This window comes from Triturus cristatus, chromosome 8, assembly GCF_964204655.1.
Source record: "Triturus cristatus chromosome 8, aTriCri1.1, whole genome shotgun sequence".
NCBI classification, from domain to species: Eukaryota; Metazoa; Chordata; class Amphibia; order Caudata; family Salamandridae; genus Triturus; species Triturus cristatus.
In genome coordinates, this window is record NC_140591.1 from 97,374,511 (window position 1) to 97,402,425 (window position 27,915).

The 27,915-nt window shown below is 48.0% G+C and overlaps 1 protein-coding gene across 2 annotated transcripts in view; it reads left to right on the forward strand.

Annotated features, from left to right (window-relative positions):
- Positions 1-27,915, forward strand: part of LOC146801625 (uncharacterized) — a 126,777-nt gene that overhangs the window by 62,833 nt on the left and 36,029 nt on the right. For both annotated transcript variants that reach the window (XM_085624032.1, XM_085624033.1), the window contains exon 2: positions 22,932-23,079. In XM_085624032.1, the coding sequence (XP_085480158.1) occupies positions 22,932-23,079 (148 nt within the window). The remainder of the gene's footprint in view (positions 1-22,931; positions 23,080-27,915) is intronic.

The window sequence follows — 27,915 nt, forward strand, 5'->3', positions numbered from 1 at the left end:
ATTGAGATCTATACTGTGGCCACGGAGGCCTGGTTATGGTGGTGATAAAACAAACACAAATGGGGATCATAGGTGATTTGGTGTGCACAGCTGGACCCAGGTCGGGGGCTGTCAAATACAGGCCGGTGAGATGGAGCCTGATGCCATGGCGGCCTAGTTACTAATGGTGATAGAGCAAACGCGTTTAGTTAGACAAGTCGCCTAGTACGGCACTAGCATATGCTCGAGGAGCGCAAAGTTGACCTTTGGGGTACCATTGGCAACCTAAAAGATGCGTGGCCCAGAACAGCCATAGCACAGGTTTGAGGAGCTCAGAGTTGACCTTTGTGGTAGCATTGGCAACTTTGTGGATACATGGCCCAGAATGGCTTTAGCACTGGTTCCAAGGGCTGCCAAATGATACTGGGCAGGCTTGAGGAGCTCACAGTGGACCTTTGGGGTGCCATTGGCAACACAGCAGACAGGTGGTCCGGTACAGCAATAGCACATGCTGGAGGAGTTTGTGTGATATTTGGGGTACCCTTGGCAACATATACGTCAAGTTACCCAGAACGGCAGTGGCATTCAGGGGCATCAACAATGATACTGTGGCCATGGAGGCACGGCTGGTTGAGGGTGATTAAAGCTGACAAGCCTGTTACGTGGTGCCAAAGGAGGCTTGACAGTTATGGGAGGCATGGGTGAACCTGGGGAATAGTTGACAGCATGGAAGACAGACGGATCAGCACGGCACAGTCATTCCTGGGGTATGACATTGAGGTCGGTGACCATGGAGGTCTTGTGTTCGGGTAGGGATTAGAGAGGATAAGCCCGGTTCCACGGACTGCCAGAGAAGGCTGGGCAGTGCTGGGAGCTCAGGGGCACACTCAGAGTACTTTTTGCAACAAGGAAAGCAGCTGGACTCAGTACGGGCTGCCACTCATGGGCATTGTATTTGATACCGTGTCCAAGGGGGCATGCTTAGCAAGGGGATAGATTTACTGGACACTATTCCATGGGCTGCCAGAAGGTATGGGACAGTGTTTTGGGCAGCTAGGGCCTGGCTTAGGGGCCCGTTACAAAACGGGCAGACAGTGGGTCCCTGTACGGCGCTGATTTTGTTGCTGGGTTAGTATGCGCAGGTCGAAATTCGAGGGCATGTTATCAACTTGTCATGCGACTGGGGAGAGCTCAGACATCACAGATGCTTTCTCCAGTCACAGTGTGGGTGAGTTACTGTAAGATATACACGGTTGCAAGGCTTGCGGGGCTCTCCTGTTTAGCAAGGAGCAAGGGGACAAAAAGACCATAGTGAGGATTGAAGAATGGTACAGTTTCTTTGGCATCCGTTTGAACAGGGATAGTCGCTAGTGCGTGGGACAGCAGAGAGGCCCGCAGCCGAGGGTACTTTTTGGGCAGGGATACTTCCTGTTTGGCAGACAAGTGGGGTACAGGTTTTGGGGGTTGGGGTGGGGGTTTTTAGGAGTGGGCATCCCTACTTTTTGACGCCGGAGACTGGGGCATATGTGCAGAGGTTATTCAATAAGTTACGCGTGCGTGGCTCTGGAGAACCCTATAGTTGTGGTTCTTGTCCCGCTCCTCTGGGAGGTTTTGGGGGACATCCAGATTTTTACAATTCTACAACAAATCGCAGAGGTCTTGGCAGGGCTGTAGGGCGTAGGTGTCATAGGGCATAATATCCAGCAGGGCGTTAAAATTCCAATGGAAGCCCATGTTGACACCAGAACATGGGCTTCTATGGAAATTCTCTGCGGCATATTATCAAGCCCATGATCACCGCTTTAGCGGCAGTTTTCTGCCGCTAAAGCGGCAATAATTTTAACGCCGTTTCTTGATAATATGCCCACTAGTTTTTATGTTTGCTCTGGGACGTGTGGCTCTTCCCTGTGAGAAAAGTGGGACCGGGCAGGGGCTTGTTGTGTCACAATGATGGGCAAAGGGGCAAACTGGTCCAATGTTCTCTGTGTTGCTGGGGAGGTGCAGACACACAAGGTCTTGGGAGGCTTGCCATGGGGTCAGAGCATGGCGGACATGAGGTCTTGGGGAGAAGGCAGAGCTCAAGAAGACAGGAGCTGACACTTCCAATATGAAAAATTACAGACCCACATCCCAACTCCCTTTCCTGGCCAAAATCATGGAACAATTTGTCCTGCAAACTCTATCCAGGTTCATGGAGGACCACCACCTCCTTGGAGATAGGCAGGATGGCTTCAGAGCTCACCATAGCACTGAATTGGTGATGTTGTCAGTACTTGATGATATCAGGATCACAGCAGATAACAATAAGCCTTGTGTCCTAGTCCTCCTAGACCTGTCGGCAGCGTTCGACACGGTCAACCACTCCCAACTCCTGGAAAGAATACAAGACGTTGGTATTGGTGGGCCAATCCTCCAATGGAGTACTTCATTCCTGACCGACCACACCCAAACAATTCAGATGGGCGACTGGGTGTCAGAGAGGGGGTTCATTCCGTGTGGAGTCCCACAAGGGTCGGCACTTTCCCCCCTCCTGTTTAACATATACCTCAGACCTTTGATAAAGGACCTAACCTTGATGGACTGCCAGGTATTTAACTATGCGGACGACACGCAAATCATTCTACAAATAGAAAACACCCCACAGGCCCACACCCGGGTGAAAGACGTGCTGCGATTTGTGGTAAACTGGATGAAGGCCAACTCACTCTGGACAAAACGGAGGTCCTGGCCATCACCGATGATAGTTACCCTTGGAATTCCCACTACTGGCCGCACGAGATGGGTGATACTCCAGCCCCAGCTCCGGTGGTAAAAAGTTTGGGAATCAAAATAGATGTCAAACGTTCATTAGCCAATCAAGTCTCCACCGTGTTCGGAACTTGTGTGAGCCTACTCAGGCAGTTGAGGAGACTCTCCCCCATCCTCTCCTTCTCAACCATGAGGACAGTGGTGGCTGCCCTGATCTTGTCCCGTCTTGACTATGGGAACTCGCTCCTCATCGGGCTACCGGACTCACTGTTGGACAAACTCCAGGAGGTGATGAATGATGCCGCTAGGGTAATCTTCAAGCTACCTAGGCGCACTCGGGCCTCACCCCTACTGCAACAACTACACTGGCTGCCCATCAAGCAGAGGGCCAAATTCAAAGGCCTCTGCTTTACACATAAGGCCCTATTTGGTCAGGCACCCAATTACATCAAGGAACGCCTGGAGATATACGCCCCCTGCCGCTCACTAAGGTCCTCCACAGAGGACCTTCTAAAATGCCCACATTCAATTACACCACTAAAGGCGGCCGAGCCTTCTCGGTCCTCATGCTGCAACGTTGGAACAGGCTGCCTGGTCAGCTTCGCTCTGAAAGCCGCCTACTTCCATTCAGGAAAAAACTTAAGATTCTTCTATTTACAGAAGCCTGGGCATAACACTCCCCTCTGTGATACAACTCTCCTTGGAACTTCCGCTGTTCTTCTTGAAGCGCTTAGAGACCTGCAGGTATTAAGTGCTCTAAAAGTCAAAATTAACATAACATAAGAACATGTAATGCTGTTAGCAATGTGTACAGGTCGGGGAGGAAGTGTTGCTAAGATATTTCGTTTTCTGAAATATTATTGTTGTTTTTCAGGTTCGGCTCTAGTTGGAGGTCTCCGGGGTGTCTGTTTCGATACTGGAGGAATCATTGGTAATATGGGAAGACCAGCAAGAAAGAGAGGTAGACTCTGAGTTTCTTGGTATCCGCTCCGTATCGTTTGCACATGGGATCGTATAGGAGAAGGGGGACTGGGGGGAGGTAGCTGCTACCCTCTTAAGATAGGCTATTGGGGGCGTGGGGTAGGGGGTTAGGAATTTACATACAGGTGAGTTACGCCAATGGTCAAGCGTCTGCTAGGTGAGTTGAGTGCTGGCCATGCGGGGTGTGGTATGGGGACTGTACACATGGAGGCAATAGGAAGGCATTGAAAGGGTCTATGGTGTCAGGACTTCTTTTCTCAAAGCTCATGCGGCTGGCTTTATCTTTGACTCGTAGGTATTTTTTAGGGGTTTTTCGTGGTTTCCTTTTTCTCATGGGTCGGATGGTATCCGGTGCAGGTTTCCCTTGCGGAGGCTGTGACGGTTCTCAGGTTTGGGGGGTAGAAAAAGGGGTAGTTCCCCCCCTCCCCCTTTTTCTGGGTGGTGTTTGGCAATCAAGTTGGCATGTTTAGCCAAGTTTATTCGTTATTGACAAAGGCATTCCAGGCTGAAAGGGAATGGGTAGACAAGTTCATGAGGTAGGATCTTGAAGGTGCTTTAGGAAGTTAGGTTAGTTACAGGTTAATAGTCGTAAAGGTTAAGGTTGAAAGATCAAAGGTAAAAGGGTAAAGTTCAAAGGTCAAAGTTCAAAGGTTAAAAGGTCACAATAGGGGTGAAAGGGTAAAGTTCAAAGGTAAAACATTCAAAGGTTAAAAGGTTGGGGGTACTGAATTGCAGGTTTAATATGTTGTGTGGGGGTAGTGTAACATAGGTAACAGTTTGTATAGTGAGGTTGTAGTTTTGTAAGGCATCAGGCCAAGGGCCTTTAATTGTGATGTGCACCTGTTTCAATAAAAGTGGCCTTTTTCACACTATTGCGCTGTCAGTGGCTGTGCTGCTCCCCATATTTCCCCCCAAAAAACAGGAGCGATGTTTATGTAAAATTGCTGGTGTATTTTTTCCATGTACAGAACAGTCTTGTCTAATGAAAAGATATTAGTGGAATTAACCGTTGACAGCACTGCATTGCTGAAAAAAGCAAGGAAAGTCACTGCTCCCCCTGGTCACAAGCATCCTTTCACGTGTACTCAGAGCAGAGGTCACGTTGAGAGCTGGAGAGGAAACATGTTGGAATATGAACCAACGTGGCTGGTGGTGTTATTATCTTTTGTTGTATTGTGCTACGTTACATGTATGTGAAGTAGAATTGATCCACACGTGGCCTCCTTGGGGACTAAAACTCAGTCATTACATTGTACCTACTAGGTACGTCAAACTCCCATACCACAATGTTTTCAAAATGGCGGTGATCATGGGAGGTTGGCGCTCCAATCTCCCTCTCTCTTCCCTCATAAATGGGAGTAAGGCACCCGGCGCGCAGCAGCCGTGCGCAGCCCGTCCGCGCTTGGACGGCGCCAGGAACCCTGCCTTTGTCATCACCTATATGAGGGGTGAACTCCTCGCCCTTAGATCCACTGATGCATACAGGTACTGCTCTCCTCAGGATTGGGTTGCTAGCAAGGAGAAATATAATGTAACTGTTGCGGTTTTACCAACTGCCCAAGATTGGCTCCCTGCAGCCCCTCCATTAAAAATGTCGTGGGTAAGCCACCAGCCGTAATGACACACCTCTGCCTACTCCTTAATACCAGGTCTCTTATCAAGCATAAGCTTGAATTCGCCGATTTCATGACCCAGCACAACCCGGATATCACCTTCCTTACGGAGACTTGGGCCGATAATGCGTCAGACCCAGATTATTATTTTTTTTAAACAAAATTGTATTTGTTAAGTTGCACACAAATTGCAGATCCCTGCATCCCACAGACGACTGCATAATCAAACCTACAGATGTGATGACCCTGACTTTTTCAAATAACATCCAAACGTATAAAAGCAACACTTGGAAAGGATACCCCAGCTCCCACCCACCCTCACCCACCCCCTGATCACACAAAATCTGCATAATCATGTCCACAGCCTGTAAATATAGCAAAAAGGGTGAACCCCGCCGGGTTCCCCCCCCCCAATGCACCCCACAGTCCGAAGATAAACATATAAATTATCCCAATGGATGAGCTTCTACTTCTGATGGCGGATCTAACAGTCCCCAGTAGTCCGCCCACCGTTTCCATGATGTTTGCGCGGACATTCCCTAGCGACAAAGATAGGTTGCTCCAACCCCATACAGAAATCTAGCCCAGTCTTCTATGCGGCCACCGATGGAGCCCGTGGTGGCTTCCATGCCTTGGCAATGTCTCGTTTCGCCAGAGTAAAACCCAGTTGCATGAGGTGTCGCTTATAGATATTGCCTCCTATTCTCTCCATGACGTGTAGTAAGGCCAGCTGCGGCGTGCGGGGAAGCTCCTACCCCAGAACCTCCAAGAGGCATGCAAACACCCCCCTCCAAAAGCGGTCCAGGGAAATACTGCGCCAAACTGTATGGATGAATGTACCTTCCTCACAATTGCAGCGGAGACACACGGGAGAGGTGATCAGCCCTGCCCTCCACAGGCACACCCGGGTAAAATAGACCCTGTGAAGGTATTTAAACTGGACAAGGCGGAGTCGCATCGCTATGGCCGCCCCAGGCGGGGCTGCCAGGTCTCCAGTCCTCCTCTTCCAGTGTGCCCACATCCTGTTCCCAGTCCCCTCGAAGCTCCTGCAATGTGGGGAAGCAGTGAGTAACTAGGGATTGATAAAGCCGTGAAATTTTCCGATCATTTAAATCTCCCATAAAAACCTTTGCCTCCAGAGGGCTGAATTCCGGAAGCGACTCCAGGCCCTCTAAGCTAGGGGACAGGGCATGTCGAAACTGGAGGTAACGATAAAACGGGGACCATGGCATATGAAATTCTTTCTGAAGGTCTTGGAAGGATTTGAGCGTCCGACCTCTCATAACATCGCCCAGGATAGAGATGCCTATGTTGTCCCACCCCCGGAACCCCTGTAGAGCCGCCAACTGGGGTAGGCGCCCATTATCCCAAAGGGGGGGTCTCCTGAGTCAGAGTGTTCCACCATCCCATCCGCCGCAACGCCTGTCTCCAAATTAGGAACACCACCCGTGTAACTGGTGGCAATGAACCCCGCAGAGGTGTTGAATATAGGATTGTATGTAGTGAATGGTGCCCCATGAGCAGCTGCTCGACTTCATATGCTGGGTCTCCCCTATCCCCATACCACCACTCGTTAAGAATCAGCAAATGCGAGGCTTGGTAGTACAAGAGAACATCTGAGGACGCCAGCTCCCTCAATAGGTGGACAAAAAGCATGTGCGCAGAGCTACGCGCCCCTTTCCTCCCTCCCACAGAAACTGCCCAAGAGCTGCATTCACCTGTTGAAACCATCGGGAGGGATCTTATATGGATAATTTTGCAACTAATAGAGGAGCAGGGGAAGTACCACCATGTTAAAGATCGTTGATCTGCCATAGAGGGAGAGGGGCATACGGGACCAGGTTTTAAGATCTTCCCGGATTCGTTCCCACACCGGGACCAGATTATGCTCCCAGAAGATTGCAGAGACATCTGTTAAGAACACACCCAGGTATTTCAGCCCCCCCACCGCCAACTGAACCGATGACGTCCACGCACCCATTCCCATCTGATCCCCCAAGATCCATAAAGTGGACTTACTGGGTTTCATATAGAGTCCCGACGTCTCCCCAAAAATGTGCATGATGCGCTGTAGCCACGGCCCTGTCCTGTCTACAGCGGTAAGGAAGAAAAGGACATCATCCGCATATAATGCGATCCTATCGGATAAACCCGGCGCCCACTCGAATCCCCGAATCTGTGCATCTATACGCACCCATGCAGCTAAAGGTTCCATAGCTAGTGCTAATAAATATGGGAACAGGGGGCAGCCCTGCTGCGTGCCCCGCCTGATGGGAAACATGGACGAGATTGCCCCAGCGACCCGCACTGACGCTGTCAGACCTGTATACAGGAACGTTAGATAGGAAAGAAAGCGCGGTCCAAAATTGAGTCTGCGTAACAAGGCAAAGAGATACACCCAACTCAGGGAGTCAAACACCCTGTCCATATCGGCCAATAAGAGTGCCGCTGGTTCCCCCAACCGCCGAATAGCCGCCAGTGCTACGTGGGCTCGCCTGATGTTGTGTCTGGTCACCCTCTGGGGCATGAACCCAGCCTGGTCAAGGTGTACCAGAGTGGAAATGTGAGGTAAGAGGCGATTGGCCAAGGCCTTGGCCAGTTCCTTGGCCTCCACATTTAAGAGGGAAATAGTTCGATACGAGGCATGCTGCTCCGGGGGCCTACCCGGCTTATGAAATATCATGACCTCCGGATGCCTTCAATCTGGGGGAAGCGAGCCCCGTTCCCGAGCCTCCTCTACCACAGGTCGAAAGTGGGGGGCCAACTGCACAAAGTAATGTCTAAAGAATTCACTGGGGGACCCATTGGGTCCCGGCGCCTTCCCGGGGTTGAATTCCCCCAGGGACGTGCCCAGTTCTTCACCCGTCAGTGGTAGCTCCAATTGATCCCTCACCTCATCTGTGACGGTTTTTGGGGATAGGTCAGTTATAAATGTATCTATGGCGGCGGCCGATAGGCATTCTTTAGGCGCATATAGATCTGCGTAATATGCGGGAAAGCTGTCCGCAATGGCCACTAGTTCCACAAGTGGTTCACCCACCAGACCCAGAACGCTCGGGAGGGCATGAGAATGAAACGTTCCCTGACAGAGGCGATGCAGCAACCTGCTGGACTTGTCTCCCCACTGATGCACCCTGCTACGCGTCGCCAACCAGGCTTGGCAGGCCTCGTCCATCAAAGGAGCCGCATAGCTCTGTTGAGACATCAATAAGTGCCTCTTAGGTTGGCTTCCTTCTGCCTCCCGGCTCCGACGTTCAAGCGCTACTATTTCTGCCTCCGCTCGCAGCAGCTCCTCCCTACAGGCCGCTGTGCACCAGGAAATATCCATCCCCCTCAGCGTGGGTTTCAGTGCCTCCCACAAAGTCTCGGCGCTAGGGACAGACCCCGCATTGGCCACCAAATAATGCTCGATAGCCTCACTCACACATTCTCTGTAGGCCTCCTTCTGCAAATGCCATACGGAAAGGCGCCATCTAAATGGCTGGCGCCCGTGACACATCTGGAACGTGAGGGCCACCAGAGAGTGATCTGACAGGCCTCTGGGCAGAATCTCCGCCGACACCACTCTGCCCACCGCCACCCTGGGAACAAAGAGATAGTCAATTCTGGAGTAGGAATCATGGACCGCAGATAAGTAGGTGAATTCCCGACTATCACCGTGAAGGTGCCGCCATACATCAACCCAATCAAGTCCCGTCACTAATGAGTGCAATTTCGTGGGGAAACCCCTCTCCGGACCTCGCCCAGCCCGCCATCAATCTCTGGCCAGCTCCATGACGTCATTCCAATCCCCACCAACTACCGACAGTGTATCTGGCATGTCGGCCCACAAGGTCATAATCTGCTCTACTAGATTCCATTGCATAGGAGGGGGAGCATAGACACTACCCAGCACCAGGGGATCTGCCCCAATCTTACCCAGAATAAACAGGTAGCGCCCCTGTGTGTCTGTCCATTGTTTATCATGAGTATAGGGGACCCTGCGATGTATTAGTATAGCGACCCCCATGAGCCCCTCGTGAAGCCCGAGTGATAGACCTGGTGGAACCCATATCTCTGGAGGCAGAGGGCCTTCATACCCATGAGGTGTGTCTCCTGTAACAGAAGTATGTCGGCCCCAGCCCGCTTTGCTTGGTGAAGTATGCCCCCGCGTTTAATTTTATCCAGGGCACCACAGACATTCCAACTAACTATGCAAAGGGTAGCCGGGGCCTTCCGTCCCCTACAGGATGCACCTGCCATCTGGGCGGACTTCTAACACTAGCCACAATGGGGACCTTTCGGTACATATGGGAAGAACAGTGGACCATCAGCGAGTGTGCGATCTGTAAACATGAACAACCCCCACCCAACAAATCCCCCGCACTACACTTCAAAAACACTGAAGTGTCTGTCGCGGCGGGGCTAGGCACCGAATCCCAACGGAGGAACGGGTGCCACCCCAACTAATGGATCCCCACCTTACTGCCCATAGCCCCTGGGCATGTCCCCCGCCAGCAAGGGCCTGGCAAGGAATCCAGCCCATGTCATAGTCCCTTTGATTAGAGGTCAATGGTCCAGAGCTCCGCAGCTCCCTGTGGACCCATACATCAATCCGCCGAAGCACTGCCACCGAGATACAGAACCTCCCCACGAGGAGGTGCCACAGGATTGGGAACGTCGCCGAGACCGTGACCGTCTGTTGCCCTTTAGCTGTCCACGAGGACTTCTCCTGGCCATCTCTCTCGATGAAGAATCGGATTCTCTGCCAGGCGGTGTGGCCAAGATTGGCTCCCCGCAGCCCCTCCATTAAAAATGTTGTGGGTAAGCCACCAGCCGTAATGACACACCACTGCCTACTCCTTAATACCAGGTCTCTTATCAAGCATAAGCTTGAATTCGCCAATTTCATGACCCAGCAAAACCCGGATATCACCTTCCTTACGGAGACCTGGGCCGATAATGCATCAGACCCAGATTTTAAGGAGGCGTGTCCAGTTGGATATAATATCGAAAGGCTGGATAGACCAGACCACAGGGGGGGGCTAGTAATTATTTATTGCAGTACGTTTGTGGCCAATTTTACCCCGGTACCCCATTTAGATTGCGAGGCGTTCAGGTTCAGCCTCAATCTGACAAAATCCTACACGTTTCAAGGACTATTAGTATACTGCCTCCCCGGGGCCCCAAGAGGGGCTTTATTGACAAACTACAAACGTTCATGGAATCATGTATGACCTATGCCAACTTCACTTTGATTGGGGATTTTAATTTCCATCTAGAGTCCTCCACTGATGTGGATAGAGGATATCTGGTGGATACTCTCAGGAGCTTTGATCTATCCCAATGCATTGATGCTCCGACTCACACATCTAACCATATTCTGGACAGCATTTTTACCAATAATGCCGAGCTGGGCACAATTAAGACCCTTCCACTTTCCTGGACGGATCATTCTGCTATCTTCTTTTCCATCCTGACCCAGTGTAAGGGAGTGGAACGGGGCAACTCAGCGAAAGTGGTTGAGTTCCGGCCTTGGAAAAGTGCAAATGTAGAGGCACTACAGGAGGCTCTCTCTAACCCCACACCAGACCTTGGGAACAATAATAACAAAACTGCCATCAACCTCACTCAATGGCTGGAGACTGCATGCAGCAAAATAGTACCCATGAGAACAATAAAAACTCATAGGAACCGTCCCTCTGCACCGTGGTTTTCCCCTAAGCTGAATGAAGCACAACTGAGCTGTAGGCAAGAACAGCATCTTTGGAGAGTAGATTACTCCCCCGGGAAAAAAGCAAGGTACAAAAAGATCCTTGCTGGGTATAAAGAGCTTATTAAAGCTGAAAAGACCACATTTTTCGCAGGGAAAATTAAAACAGCTGGGAATTCCTCCAGGAAACTGTTTAAAACTATGAATGATCGGTCACACTGGAGTAACAATAAGGTTTTTCAGATTGACAAAGCCTTCTGCGGCAAGCTGGTGGCTCATTTTCAATCTAAGGTCAATTCCATCTTCCATGCGTTTTCGCAGCAGCCGCCCAGTGCCAGCCTCAGCGGGAACTTGAAAGGGTCCTGGGCCTCTGACCCAGACTACAGTCAGGCAGCCCCCCCCCCCCCACCATCAAGAAGTTTTCTCCACTGTCTTACACAGGAAAAAGCCATCAGCCTGATGAGCTCTTTCAAGTCTGGGGCTCCCTCTGATCCATGTCCCTCTGGGATTTTTAACAAGTTGTCTAGTTAGGTGGCGGGTCCACTTAATGACCTTCTGAACCAGGTTCTAAGCACTGGGTATATCCTGATATCTAGAAGAAAGCCTCTATCCTCCCACTTGTAAAAAAGCCCTCTCTGGACCCAAGGTCAGTGGACAGTTACAGACCGATCTACCGTCTCCCCTTTCCGGCTAAGGTCCTAGAGAAGACCATGAACGTAGATCTACAGACCTTTCTGGATGCCCATCGACTGCTGGACCCTGCCCATCTTGGGTTCCGAGCCCCGCACTGCACTGAGTCAGCACTGGTGGAGGCATCGGAGGAAATTAGAGAGAGAGTGGATAAGGGTGGCAGAGCGGCACTAATTCTACTCGATCTCTCTGCCGCCTTTGACACGGTCCACCATGCGCTCTTGGGTAGACGTTTGCACACACTGGGCGTTAGGAGTACGGCACTGTCACTGCTGACCTCCTTTTTAGAAAACAGGCAACAGTGGGTTGAGGTGGGTGGGGTTAAATCTAGCCCCTTCTCCCTCCCCTGTGGGGTCCCACAGGGATCAGCACTCAGTCCAACACTTTTTAACGTTTACGTTACCCCCTTGGTTCAGCTTATTGTGAGTTTTGGTCTGTCCGTACTTTCCTATGCAGACGACACACAGATTGTGGTGTCGGTAACATCCCAGGTTGAGATGGACGCTCACAATTTCCGCAGCTGCATGTCCGCTGTGGCGGGCTGGATGGAGGAAAACTGCTTAAAGCTGAATTCTGGGAAGACGGAGGTATTGCTTTTTGGGAATGAAACCTCCTTCTGGAATGCGTTGTGGTGGCCCCAGGAGTTGGGGGAGTTACCGAAGCCAGTTCTGAAGGCTAAAATTCTTGGAGTCATTTTTGATACCAATCTTTGCTTCAGTGCCCAGATCAATGCAGTGACCTCTGGGGGCTACTATTTACTACGGGTTCTGAAAGAAATACTCCTGTTTATTCCAACTGATCTTCAGATGACCGTAATGTTGGTCCTAGTGGGGTCGAAGCTAGATTATTGTAATACGCTCTATCTAGGCATTCCAAAATACTTGATAAAAAAACTGCAGTCTCTTCAAAATGCAGTGGCTAGAACGCTCTTGAACATTCCCAAGTTCAAATCTGTGGCGCATCTTCTACAGAGCCTGCACTGGCTCCCTGTGGAGAAGAGAATTTCGTTCAAAGCCTTGTGCCTGGTGCATAAGGCACTACATGGTATGGGCCCCCTATACTTTCAAGAACTATTTACCTGGTGCACTCCCTGTAGAACACTGAGGTCTAGCACAGAACACAAGGTTCAGATCCCACGATTTAAGCAAGTAAAATGGGGCGGGAGAGCTTTGAGATTTCAAGGGGGAAGGTTATGGAATTCCCTCCCTCCGCTCCCAACAAAACCTGCAGTTGTTTAGAAAGCAGCTGAAGACCTGGCTGTTCCCGCCGACTCATCCCTAATGCCTGATGATTCACCTTCCTGGCTGCTGTTCTGCCATGACAGCTTGGTCCGCCAAGCGCTAAGACACCTTCGGGTATTGGGCGCTTTACAAACCCAATTCATTCATTCATTCATGAGATTAGAAGACAAGACCAGGGGCTCACCAAGGGTAAGGTGTGCACAATCCACCCTGCTCTATTCACTCTCCTAAACCGTCATCCACCTCTTTGGACTCCGACGCCGTATGCTTGCAAGTGCATAATTTGGCTTTGTGCATAAGACATGAGCTCGGATTAAAGACATACAGGGGAAGCTTGGGGCGCAATGGTGCAAGTGCAGCTGCACAAGGAGAGCATGTGTAGGGAATCAGTGAGAGACCTCTGCGGAATAAAGCAGCTCTTGGAGAGATCTATGCGTAAGCAGAAGGTCACAGGTCAGAGTTCCACTGCATCCACTCAATCTTTCATCCTTCTAAGGTTGATTAAGTGAGTACCATTCAGGCAGGTAATAATTGACAACTGCTATCAGCAACTAGAGACCAAAGCATACGCAGAATTCACTACATAAGTGCAGTATCTGTTTATCACAGTGCTCCACAAACAGAGACTTCGCAACGCTGTAGAAAAACGCAAGCATGGTGGCTGCTCAGCCCAAGATCACCAGTAGTATTCGAGGTTCCCTAATTAGCAGCTCTGTGTAGCTGCCCCTGGGTGCTCTCAGTAAAGCCATACAGGTCAAAGCCTTGAGCCCGCATCTCTAGAAGCCAAGCACTGGCACAGCGGGGGCCTGTGCGGAGGGCAGATAAGGGCTCCCTGCAGGGCACGAGTCGGGGGTACACGCGGGTGGACGGCATCCACCCTGCCAAGAAGGTGGACCCCACGGAAAAATATGCTGAATTCGTCCTGGTGTAATTTGCAAACACCGGGACACGTTCAGCAGCGCCTGCACGTTGTTGTCTGCTTTGGATCGGCAACAATGTGCAGGCGGGGAGGGGGCTCTCTTATTTGAGACTCCTGCTGGGCCCATAACAAAGGTGGAATCTGAGGGGTCATCAGGCCTCCTTTTGTTGGAGTCTCCTGGCTGGCAGCAGTCAGGAGCCTAACACCTTGAAAATGCAGCAGAGGGGAAACAAAGGCTTGCACCTTGTTAGCACTTCACAGATACTTGGGAGAGGCAGCTTTTTACTTTGTTCGTCCCCTAATTAGGAGATGTGCATGCACTGTAAGAATGTCAGATGTGTCAGTCTTTCCTTGTATTTACACAAACTAAATGTAACTTATATAGTGCTTACTACCTCTGAGAAGGCTGTGAAATAATTTAAGTACCACTATTTTTTTCTTGTAAAGCACAATGGGTAGAGGAGGTTTACGCAGACAAAAGGCAACATTGTTTTATGTGTAGCTTACAAAAGTGTGAATCTGACTAAATCAGGAGGGTTTCCCTGTATACTCGAAATGTGCCCCACTGTACTCATGATAGACATGTTAAGCATATATGTGAGGGCTTAAGATCTGATGTCACGTCTTATGATTCCACTTCCTGTGATGCCAAGTGCTGTGATGTCACGTGCTATGATGTCATTCGCCATGATGTCATGCACCGTGATGTCACGCACCATGATGCCACTTGCATTCTGATTAACTAGGTTAGTCCCCCCACATCTTTTTTTAGGACTGGATCCCTGGCTCTATGGCTGCTCTGGGAGGCAGTGATGCTTGGGGGAGCTCACCTTTGTTTATCTCTCATCCGCAGAAGGCAGCCCGCGGAGCGGCCGGCACGGGTCTTCTCTGCGCAAACAACGTACGAACTGGCCGAGCACAGAATAATAGCAAAGAAAAGCCGGCACAGAAAAGCATCAGATTGTATCAATATTGTAAGCATCCCAGGTGCGGGTGTGGCATTGGAGATCTGATGTATGACAACTTACTCTCCCACACACCGATAAGGATGAGTCATAAGTCCCTTTGAACTTTCACTCAATGGTATTAACTGAAACCATTTCCGAGCATTTCAACATACGTGCAATTTCACACTGAATGCTTACTTGTCTCGATGCCACATGTCTTTTTCTATAGCAGTGTCTCGAGGTACATGGCTTTTCAGCCCAGGCAGATAGCTGCTCTGATGGACGAACAGCCATGCTTTGCAGCTTATGTGGCACCCAATCAGGAGACCCGGCGCTGTGCACAACAAGACACCATAATTGAATGTAAAACTGCTATATTTTGTTTTAACTGTACCGCGCTACCCAGGCCGAAGGAAACGGCTTTGGTGAGGGCTTAAGCCAGGTTATTTTAGATGTTAAAAAACAGACATTTGGGCGACCTGCACATAAGACACGCGGCCGCCATGATTTAATGTAAAAAAAACGAGTTGTGCAAGTTTCCCAGCACACGACATGCATTTGCCATAAATGAATGTAAACCAGCAGCGCCTGTTGTGCCTGCAGTGAGAGAACTCATTAAAGAAAATAGTACTTCCAGACTAAATAACACCTACCATGTAACAAGCGAAGTAAAGGGGCCAGTAACCATGGGAGGTCACAAATGAGGACTTAGCCGTACTAAGGAGGGACGAACAAGCCTTTTAAGGAATCGGATGCCAGTATTTAGGAAGGACAAAGGGAAAAGCCAATGCAAAATATGGGCGGGTGAGTGGGCGGGGCTTCTTTTCCGTACTGAACTACCACAGATCTTCGCCAGAGCAGCGCTTGAGCGCTGGTTCAGGCTCGACCTAAAATAGGGTCATTGTTCTTAGTAGATAGTAAGGTATGTCAAGAAGAAGTTGGCAAGAAGAATCGTGATAATGAATTGGGAGGTAAGTTCTCATGGGAGAAGACGATGAGACCAATCAATCAAGAGTTTGTTAACCCCTTCAGTGCCACGCCCTTTCCCCGCCCTGTGCCGGGCGTTGCATTAGCGGGCGGGGTTCATGACGAGATAGTCTCGTCATGGGCACAGCGCAACCGCGCTCCATGACGAGACCATCTCGTCATGGGCACTGAAGGGGTTAAAGCGCGACTACTCACCCGTAAGAGTCTCAAGGGATAGGGGGGTGCAGGTTCCATTCCATCAAGGAGGGGGTCTGTCGAAGAGACAGGTTTTGAGGTTTCTTATAAAGATGGGGAGCAATGTTGTCCGTCTGAGGTGGACCGGAAGGGCGTTCCAGGCGAGGAATGAGAAGGAGCGGTCTCCAGATCTGGTCTTTCTGGTGCGGGGGATCATGGCTTAGGAGAGCTGGGCTGATCGTAGAGTCAATTGAGGTGCGTGAAATTTGAGTTGGCTGTTCAGGTATGCTGGCCCGGTGCTGTGGAGGGCCTTGTGTGTGTGGGTGAGTATCTTGAATGGGATTCTCGCCTCGATGGGGAGCCAGTGGAGTGTGTGCAGGTGCTGGGAGATGTGGCAGTGTTTTGGCAGGTTGAGGACCAGTCTTGCGGCGGCATTCTGGATGTTCTGTAGCTTGTGGGTGACGTTTTTGTTTATTTCGGCGTAGAGTGCGTTGCCGTAGTCGAGTCTGCTGGTGACCAGGGCGTGAGTGACGGTCTTTCTGAGTTCGAGGGGGATCCATTTGAAGGTCTTACGAAGGAGGTGGAGGGTGTGGAAGCAGGAAGATGAGACGGAGTTGATCTGGCGGTCCATTTTGGGTTCGGACTCCAGGATGATTCGCAGGTTGCGTGTGTGGTCTGTGGGGGTTGGCGGGTCTCCGAGGGTGGGGGGCCGCCAGGTGTCGCTCCAGACGTCGGGGTGTGGGCCCATGATGAGTACTTCTGTTTTGTTGGTGTTTAGTTGTAGGCAGCTGTATTTCATCCATTTGGCAACGGCTTCCATGCCTTTTCGAAAGTTGTGTTTGGCGGTGTTGGGTTCGTTGGATAGGGAGAGGACGAGTTGGGTGTCGTCTGCATATGACACAATGTTGAGTCCGTAGGTTTTGACGATTGGGGCGAGTGGAGCCATGTAGATGTTGAAGAGCCTCGGGCTCGGAGGAGCCCTGGGGGACTCCGCAGGTGGTAGGTGTAGGGTCCGAGAGGAAAGGGGGGAGTCTGACCCACTGCGTTCTGCCGGAGAGGAAAGAGAGGATCCAGTCGAGGGCCTTCTCCTGGATTCCTGCATCGTGTAGTCTGCGTATTAGGGTGCGGTGAGAGACTGTGTCGAACGCCGCTGAGAGGTCGAGGAGGATGAAGGCCACTGTTTCTCCTTTGTCCAGTAGGGTGCGGATGTCATCTGTTACGGCGAGGAGGGCGGTTTCCATACTGTGGTGTTTTCTGAAGCCGCATTGGGAGGAGTCGAGGATGTTGTGTTCTTCGATGAATGTGGCGAGTTGGCTGTTGATGGCTTTCTTGATGACTTTCACTGGGAACGGGAGCAGGGAGATGGGTCTGTAGTTTTTTATGTCTGTGGGGTCTGCTGAGGGTTTCTTCAGGAGGGGGTTGACCATGGCGTGTTTCCAGTTGTCGGGGAGCGAGGTGGCCGCCAGGGAGCGGTTGATGGTGTGGGGGAGCATGGGTTCGATGGTGTAGGCAGCTCTGTTGAAGATGTGCTGGGGGTAGGGGTCCGTGGGGGCCCCTGAGTGGATTGACTTCACTGTCTTCAGTGTGTCTTCGGTGGTGAGGACTGTCCAGTTGTCAATCGCTGGTTTCCGGGTGTCGGGGTGGTTGGTGAGGGTTCAGTGTGTTGGTTGTCTTCGTCGAAGTTGTCATAGATGCTCTTGATTTTGGGATGGAAGAAGGTACTGAGTTTTTCGCAGAGGTCTTGTGAGGGAGGGATGTCAGTAGACTCGCTGGTGGGTTGGGAGAACTCCTTGATGATGCTGAAGAGTTCCTTGCTGTTGTGCGCGTGGGTGGGGATTCTGACCTCAAGCGCTTTTTTCCTCATTTGTCTGATGAGTTGGTGGTGGGCGTTGGTGGCGGCTCTGAAGTTGTTGTGGTCTTCTGTGGATTTTGTGTTCCTCCAGACTTTTTCGAGGCGTCGGCAAGTGCGTCTGGACTCTAGGAGTTCGGTGGTAAACCATCTGGCTTTCTTGGTGCGGGTATCTATGCAGGGTTTGGGCTGCAGTTTTAGGGTCGTCGTTTTCTGCAATGGTTGAGGCGGAATTGTTGAGTGAGGAGGTGAGGCGGTCGTCGGTGATTTGGGTCCAGTTTCTAAATGGGAGCAGGTTCTGGTGTCTTGGATGGTGAGTGTTCTGAAGGTGAAGTGGGCGCAACGATGGTCGGTCCATGGGAGTTCAGTGGTGTGGCTGAAGGTGATGGAGTTTCCTGTAGTGAAGAGGGAGTCAAGGGTGTGTCCTGCTGAGTTTGTGGGCTCGGTCACGATCTGGCGGAGTCCAATGTTGTGGACGTTGTCCAGAAGGGATGTGGTGTTGGGGTCCAGTTGGTTGTCGAGGTGGAAGTTGAGGTCTCCCAGCAGGGTGTAGTTGGTGGATGCGATGGTCTGCGGGGAGATGATGTCCATGATTGAGTTGGCAAAGGGTCTGCTGGGTCCAGGGGGTCGGTAGATGAGGGTTCCTTGGAGGGTGGCGGTGGTCTTGAAGTGAAGGTATTCATCAGGTCTGTGGGCTCGTCGGTGGAAAGGTGCTCAGGCGGAGGGTGAATTTGTGGACGATGGCGATTCCTCCTCCCGGGCGGGTGGGGCGGTCCTTCCTGGAGATCTTGTATCCTTGGGGGATGGCGATGTCCGTTCCTGAGGTGGTGTTGGTCTAGGTTTGGGTGAAGAACGCTACGTCTGGTGCAGTCAAAGAGGTCCCAGAATTCAGTGGCGTGTTTGTGTTTGTGGAGGGATCGGACATTGAGGAGGATGCATTGCAGGGTCTTCGGTTCGGTTGTGTTCTGGTGGATGGGTTGTGCTGGGTCTATGTTCTTGGCGGTGCTGCAGGTGTGCCGGCAGTGGTGACAGCTGAAGGGTCCGTGGGTGTCGGCTGGTGAGGCTAGCTTGCAGTTGTTGTTGCGGCCTGGGTTAAGTGCGTGGAGTGCCGCTGGGTCGTAGCGTTGGAAGTGCAGAGGTCCAGGGTTCCTGGAGCTGGTCGTGGTCGGGTCGCGGATGGGCGTAGACGGGCTTGCCTTTGGTGTGTCAGCGGCGAGCCCGCTGCTCGCGTCAGACGAAAGACATGTGAAACATTGGTGCATATGTGCAAGCCCCATAAGTGGCAAAGCATGTCGTTAAGCCAAGGAGGCTAGCAAAACGCTCTGCCACTTCCTTGTTCATATCCCCCATTGTTCGATGGGAAAGAAGAGGTGGTGAAAGGAGCCTATGTGAACTGGAATTCTGAAATCTGTCGAAGAGATTTGAGGGTTGTACCTTAAAAGTAATATGAGTTTAAAGCGTCACGTAGTGAGGGACAGTTGGAGCACTCCTTTCATAGACTCCCTGAGGTACAGACCACTTTCTTTTGGCGATTGTGGCTTTATGTTACTTGACCCACTGTTAGAGTTTCTTCTTAGGAAGACTATGACTGCTGGCAGCTTTATATATTTTCCCGACTCTATGCTTTGAGTTTAGTTTGTCACTATGGCTAGTATAGGGATAGATAGTGGGCTCATGCTGATCTTTAATGACAAATTAATGCAATCTGAAGCACAATTTTGTATTTTTTGTTATTTACGTGGCTCTTATAGAGTTAGTTGTTTTCTTTTTGTTATACAGGGTCATCCGCATCAGAATATTTGGCTTCATCCTATGTGCATTTTACTTTTCCACGATTATGTTAAGGTTGCTCTCAATCAATCTCTTTTTGAATATGTAATATATTTTTCTAACCTGAGACAAAGTTGTCAAACTGAGTTATTTGGTAGCTACATTGGTTACCCTATATTTGAAAATATAATTTGAAATGTGTTCTCCTTCTATCAATGTCGAACAAAAAAACCATCAGTTAAACATTAGAGACAGAACAGGCCCAGGCGTCTTCAGTTGGGAGCAGAGTAGTATGGTTGTGCACTTGAAGTAGAAAAAGACCTAGAACTTAACCTGGAACAGGCTAGATCCCGACCCCAGATTCCCTACTTTAGAGAAAAAGATCGCGAACTTGGAGGATAGACGGAGTTCCGGTGGCATGCGGTGAAAACGGCAGCGAAAGAAGAGTGAGTATTAATTGGGTTGTGTGTGTGAGGGTCGTGATTAGATTGTGGTGAAAAATTTGGTTGTGTGATGTCCGGCGGAGATGTTGTGACAGTCGTGTGAATGTGGAGAAAAGTTGATTAAGTTGTTATCTGGTCCGACATGGCCTAACATCCTGGGGTATATCATACGGTGCAGAAAACACCATGTTTATTTATTTAGGAGTTTTATATAGCACTAGACAGACCCGAAGGTATCGGAGCGCTTTACAACATAGGTTACGGGTAGAACACCAGCCAGAAAATAGAGAAAAACAATGGTATACCTGTTTTAATGCGGATCGAAGGTCTCAGAGCGCATTACAGCTATGATAGCAGGAAGTCACATAATAAAGGAGTGAAATACACAATGACTCAGGAGGGGGGTACTATGAGGTAGAAGTATTAGTGTTGAAGTGTCTGAGTGCTGCAATGGGCAAGAGTCTGCGACAGCTATCCATTCTCAGAAGGCTCGGTTGAGGAAAAGGTATTTAATCTGCCTTTTGAATTTTAAAAAGGAGGGTGTAGTTTGGATCTGGACAGGGATGGCGTTCCAAATTTTGGTCGCGTTCTCAGAGAAGGATCGAGATGAGGTTTTTTGTTTGCGAGTTTTCGTGGGGATAAGGAGTAGAGTGTTGGTGCTCCTGAGGCTTCTTGCCTGACTGGCTTTCTTGAGTTTGGCGGCCAGGTAGGTGGGTTTCCCAGTGTGGAGAGCTTTGCGCATGAGGCAGGCAGTTCTGAAGTTGGCACGCATTTCAATTGGGAGCAGGCGAGGTATGTTCAAATTTCCTTACTCCGGTGACTATTCTGGGTACTGCATTCACAGTTAATTTGAGGGGGGCTAAATGGGACTTTGCTGTTCCGGTGAGGGTTGCGTTCCCGTAGTCCAGTCTGGATAGCACCAGGGATTGGGTGGCTTGTTTGAGGTCATTGGGAGGGATGACTGGTTTCATTTTGTTGAGCAGTTTCAAGTTGAGGAAGGTGCTCTCGGCGGGATTTTTGATGTGCTTGCCATGTCTACTTTTGGGTCTAGAGTGATTCCCAGTGAATTTACAGAATCAGCTGGGGTGAGATTGTAATTGAGAGCATCAATGGATTTTAGCCATTCTGTGATTTGAGGGTTCTGTTCCTTGTTGGAAATTAGAAGGATTTCTGTCTTGTCTTGGTTGAGTTTCAAGTGGTTGAGTGATAGCCAGTGTTGGACTTCGCTTAGAGTGTTGTTTAGTCTGTGGATGTCATCAATTGAGGAGGCTTCGAGATAAATCTTGGTGTCGTCCGCATACAGGTGGAAGGGGATGTTTGTTTTTTTGACTATGGAGGTGAGGGGTTCCATGTAGATGTTGAAAAGTTGTGGGGAAAGAACTGATCATTGGGGAACACCCCTGTTGACGGGCGTGTGTCAGATAAGAAGTTATTGATTTTTATTCTTTGTGTGCGGTTCTGTCAAAAGGAGGTGAACCACTGTAAGACTACCTTATCTGCTCCTACCCTTTCTTGCTGTACCTTGATGAGTAATTCATGGTCAACCGTGTCGAAGGCTGCCGATAGGTCCAGGAGAATGAGTAAACAACATTGGTCCTTGTCTAGTGAGTTGTGGATATCATCTATGACATTCAGCATCACTGTCTCTGTGCTGCAGCCTTGTCTGAAACCCAATTGATGGGGGTCTAGAAGGTTGTTGCCATCCAAGTGTTGGGTAAGTTGGAGAAGAACACATTTTTTCAGGATTTTGGCTAGGAGAGGGAGATTGGAGACGGGTCTGAAGTTGTTAGGATCGTTTGTGTCAGAGCCCGTTTTTTTTTAATAGTGGAGTGACTTGTCCGATTTTGAGACAGTTGGGCATGACTCCGGTTCTCAAGGAGCTGTTTATGATCCTGGTCCAGATCGGTGCTATGGTGGAATTGAGCTTTTTGGCCAGTTGGGCAGGAATGGGGTCCGAGACATGAGATGATGGAGCGGAGCTGGAAATCATTTTTGAGATCACCGCTTCGGAGATGGGGTTAAAGGATTTCCAATTATTTAGGTGGTGCTTGGGAGTAGTAGCTTCTGTGTCAATGAGCGGGATGCTGTTGGGGTGTTAACCTTCACTCACCTGAAAGGCAGGATGTTCAACTTGAGAGATGCATGGATTGCTCTCGACTTCCCCCAAGAACTTCCTCTGGACTCAACTGAATATTTAACACAGTTTGACCAAGTTAAGTTCCTAAGGGAAGGGGGAATTGGGACAAAATAATAAACAAAAAGACACTCCAAATTTCAAGGTGATTCTGTGCTCTCCTGTCAGTCTTCTCGTGAAACACAGTTCAAGTATTAAACAGAGAACAACATGAATTTAGCATAAAGAACATAAGATTTGCAAGAATTGGATTTTATATCTACATATATTAGTACCTTTGTTTTGCTCAACAGTTTGATCTACACCTGAACACAACGTGGAATATACATCTGCATAGATAAAGATGAAACTTTAATTATCGTTGTTTGTTTAACCTGATTACACAAAGGTTTTGTTGAATGATGATCAATGTTGCTTTGTAAATACTCACAACTAATTAGTCCGAAGAATGCCAAGAATTATTAATCCAAATGTCTCTTTTGTCCTTTCTTTAGTTATGTTTTTTGCGCCTTGAATTAGGAGAACGCGCTGCGCCAGAGTGAAATTCCACTTTCAGTTAGATAAGGAAAGTCTTTTTATATTTGTATTGTTCTGTGCTTGTTTAGTCACTAAATTCGTTACACTTGGCCAAGTATTAGTTTAAATAAGAATGATTTGACTAAAGAGAAAACAATGTCCGAAAAACTTACAGTTGTTTTTAGTAGCCAGCCGGTTACTCACTGATTTGCTGAATGCTTTCTGTTTTCGCTTCCTTTTCCCCGTAGGAATCTTTTTCACGTGACTCCGGATATGCTGAAGGGAAGCTTGAGGCGTCTCCGTGGCAACGAGGGAAGACCTTTGGAACCGGACCGGATGCCTCGCAGGAACTCGGGAGCCGATGCAGGATCGCAGAGGAGGGTTTTCTGCCTTCAGGTAAGTGTTAGTAGAAAACGAGCGTAAGCGCGTTTGCAGGGGTTTTTGGGCTTTAAATAGAGTAGCTGGAGGGTGGGGTCTACACGCGGAGGAACCAGTGTTCCACGTGTTTGGTTTAACGCCGGTTTGCTTGCAGGGAACGTGATTAGGGAACGTGAGCTCAACTGTCAAAAATACAGCATGTTCTGTAACGTGCGTCTCCAAAGTGCACAAACAGGAATTATTCAACGTGACCCATGCTTACAGCCGCACGAGTAAAAACAAAAGCCTCATGATTGTAATGCCAGCAAAACTTGCACATGTGAGGAAGTTCAGTACACGAGACGAACAAAATAATTTAGAGTTCTATCACTCAAGACTGGTGTAAAATTAACAACAAACATTGGCAATGACTTTTCAATCATACAGGGGAAAAACAATCAAGCATTACTACTTAATGATTACAAGGTGATTCTTCCAGATGGGTTGGAGCGTGGTTGTTACAACAGACTGTAACAGTCGCTCCCCTCAAAGGCCGCCCCACCGGACGTGGCTTGAGAGGGAAACGTAAATGAAACTGTCTCAAAAGTCGTGGAGCATGAACATATGATGCTGGTTCCCAAGAGTTCTCAGTAGCATCAAAACCTTTCCAGGCTATCAAATAGTACAATTTACCTCGCATTCTTTTTGCATCCAAAATCTTCTGAACTTCATATTCTAGATGTCCGTCAACATGAATAGGAGGGGGTGGAGGTTCTGGTCTGGTTTGTGGATTGTAGGGTTTTAATAGGGATACATGAAAAGCAGGGTGTACAGGATATTCTTGGGGTAAGACCAATTTAACAGTTACTGGATTGATGATCTTTTCAATTACAAATGGGCCTATATATCTTGGCACCAATTTTCTAGGTCCTGACAATTTCAAGTTTTTAGTAGAAAGCCAAACACTATCTCCTACCTGATATAGTGGGGGAGCTATTCTATGTTTATCCGCTTGCTTCTTCATAGAGTCTTTGTATTTATTTAAATGTTTCATAGCTTTTGCTTGTATATCTAGTAAAGAGGTGAGTCGCTCTGTGACCCCTGGTGTTAAAGAGGGAGTCACAGAAATAGGTAATGCTTGTGGATGATACCCGTGTAAAAAATAAAACGGTGTACATTGTGTTGCAGAATGCACATTGTTATTATAAATGAATTCTGCAATAGGTAAGATTTTATTCCAGTCAGTGGGGAATTCCGCCATCAAACAGTGTAGAGTCTGCAATAAGGTTTGATTAACTCTTTCTGTTTGGCCGTCAGTTTCTGGGTGAAAGGCCGTTGAAAGAGCTATATCCATCTTTAGACTTTTTCCTAAATTGGTCCAAAATTTTGAGGTAAATTGAGTCCCCCTGTCCGAAAGGATCTAGGCTGGTAAACCATGTAACCTCACTATTTCGTTAATGAAAACATCTGTCAACTGTGCTGCAGTGGGGAGTTTCACCAAAGGGATGAAATGTGCCATTTTTGACAAATAGTCCACTACCACCAAAATAGTGGTATACATATTTGCCTTAGGTAGATTGACTATGAAGTCCAAACTGATTGTATGCCAAGGACTCGGAGGAGTTGGCAACGGTTGTAATAAACCCATGGGTGCTTTGTGTACAGATTTATTTCTTGCACAAATGGGACAGGAATTGACATATCTTTTAATGTCTGTAATCATGGAAGACCACCAAAAGTGTTTTTTGCAATTTTCCAAGGTTTTTTGTGATCCTGGATGCCCTGCTAAAAGTGAATCATGATGCCAGGATAGAATCTTTTCTTGTAAACTCTTAGTTGGCACATATAACAAAGAATTATGGTACAATAAACCATCTTGAATAGAATTGTGAGGATTTTTTAACCACTCCTGGGCTGTTACATTTAAATGTTCCTCCCTGATTAGTTTAAAAAAATCTTGCTGTACAATTGGAGCCAGAATTTTTTGTGGAGGAATTATGGGGGGGCCAGTTCCTTCTTTCTTTAAATCATCTGTGTACCCATATCTAGATAAGACATCTGACTGAATTTGCGGTACACCTGGTCGATACATAATAACAAAATCAAAGGCACTAAAAAAATTCAGCCAACGCATCTGTCGAGGTGTCAATGCTCTTACAGAACTAAAAAACTGTACATTTTTGTGATCACTAAAGATAGTGACTGGGAATTTTGTGCCCATCAAGTGGTGTCTCCATTCAGTAAAAGCCAATTTGATTGCCAGCAGCTCACGCTCTGCCACAGTATAATTTTGTTCAGCAGGCAGCAGTTTTTTAGAATAGAAAGCTACAGGATGTAGCTGACCATCCTGGATGTCCCTTTGAGACAATACTGCTCCCACCGCCACCTGTGAAGCATCAGCCTCTACAAAAAATGGAAGGTCTGGATCTGGATGTTTTAATAAGGGTGCAGAGGTGAACTTTTCTTTGAGGGTTTTGAACGCCTGAGCGGTGCATTCTGTCCATACAAACTTTTGTCCCTTATGTAACAATTTAGTCAGAGGTACAACAGTTTCTGCAAAACAAGAAATAAAACGCCTATAAAAATTGGCAAAACCTAAAACTTTTTGTACTTCCTTAACTGTCGTAGGTTCTGGCCACTCCTTAATAGCATTTACCTTTTTAACATCCATCATTATACCTGTTGGGGACAAACAATACCCAAGAAAATCCACTGTATCTGTGTTGAAAATACATTTTTCAATTTTAGCAAAAAGATGGTTTGTCGACAATTTCTGCAACACTGCTTTAACTTGCTGCACATGTTCTTCTCTTGTCTTTGAATAGATAAGTATATCATCAATATACACAATTACATAAACATCAAGGAATTCATGCAACACCTCATTGATAAAAAATTGAAATGCTGCGGGTGCATTACATAGACCGAAAGGCATCACTGTATATTCAAATAAGCCAAATTTAGTTTTAAAAGCTGTTTTCCATTCGTCATTTTCCTTGACTCTAACCAGGTGATATGCACCTCTCAAATCTAATTTTGTGTATATGGTGGAATGACGTAATTGGTCTAAGAGAACAGGTATTAAGGGCAACGGATATTTATTCTTTATTGTGGCCTTGTTTAATCCGCGGTAGTCAATACAAGCGCGGAGACTTCCATCAGGTTTAGGAATAAAAAATAGTGGCGAGGATACAGGAGAGGTAGAGTGTCTTATAAACCCTGATGCCAATAACTCGTCAAGATACGTCCTCAAATATTTTGTTTCCTCTTCTGTGAGAGCATATACTCTCGAGTTAGGCAAGGTAGCTCCAGGTATTAGGTCAATTCGACAATCATACGACCTGTGTGGTGGCAAGGAGCCAGCCTTTACTGGGTCAAAAACATCTTTAAACTCTTGGTATTCAACTGGTAGATGAACTACCTGTGTTTGCGTAGCCGCACAATGTAAAATAGTCATAGATTCAGTGAGTGCTTCTTGATAACAAGTCTCACGACAAAAAGTGGAATCCAAAGTTACCGTTCTCAAAGCCCAATTAATTCTAGGATTATGCTGAGTTAACCATGGTACTCCTAGAATTAACCCAAATGTAGGGGTATCAATCAAATCAAAGCCTATTCTTTCCGTATGTCCATTCTTTTTAAGTTTAAAAGAATTTTATTAAGCAAAGGAAAATGAAAATGCAATACAGAATATCAGGTAGGGAGGGGAGAGGGGAGGGAGGGGAAGGAAGGGGATTACAGAATACAACATGTCAGAGAGAGTTTACAACAAAGTAAAATTTGTAAGAGAGAGACTACAACAAAATAATAATAATCATGGGCAATTTAAAAGAAGCAAAGAAATTGCATCAATCATATCTAAACATCTAAGTACAGAAAAAGTAAAGACAAAACAGTATAATTGAAAAATTATGGACACTAGAAGGGTATCATGGGGGTTTAGGAACTTCTTGTTGAGCAGGCGATGGACGAGAGGAACGAGCAACACAATTATCTAAATATAACGTAATGGGGTGCCATAAGTCTGCACGTTTGGTTGCTGAGTGAACAGAAGAAACAAAATCCTTATCAAGTCTATGATTGTGACAGACATTGTACCACCACGCTTTGAAAGAAATATTGGTCGCATTTTTCCAATTAACAGTGATCTGCTGAAAAGCAATGGCAAATAGCAAATCAACAATACGAACATGCATATCTACATTGCCCCAACTAGGGGATAGACTACCCAAGAAAAGTTGAGTGAGAGAAAAGGGAATACAAGTGTGGAAGATAACATTAACTTGAGCCCACACCTGTAGCCAAAAATCATGCACATGTTTACAAAGAAATAGCATATGAGGTAATGTAGCATTAGGAGAGCCACACGACCAGCAATTGTCTGAGGTACTGGGGAATCGCTTGTGTAGTGTGGAAGGAGTGTGAAGTAGCCTGTTGTAAATAAAAAGTAAGGATTGTGTCAAGGAAGCTGCTCTAGAAGTTTTACGGATTTTTGTCCAAATTTTGTCCCATAAAGATACCGGCCAGGTTATTCCAAGATCGAATTCCCACTGAGATTCAACCTTGGACTTAGGTCTGGGTAGCTCGTGTGCATGAAGGTGCTTATAAATAGAGGATGCTTTGGGAGCAGTACGCAAGATAGAGTGAAGTTGAGAAATGGGATTGGACGGAGCAGGAGAGGGAGGAGAAACCGAGAGCCGCTTATAAACCTCCAAAACCGCAGTCCTGAGTAGAAGATACTTAGGGCCTCATGTAGGAAGCCTAATACCAGTCGGTAACGGCCGATTTTCGGTAAATATACCGTTACCGACCGGTATTTAGGCTTTTGAGATGTAGGGGGATCATGTCATGATTCGGTATTTACCAAATCGGTAA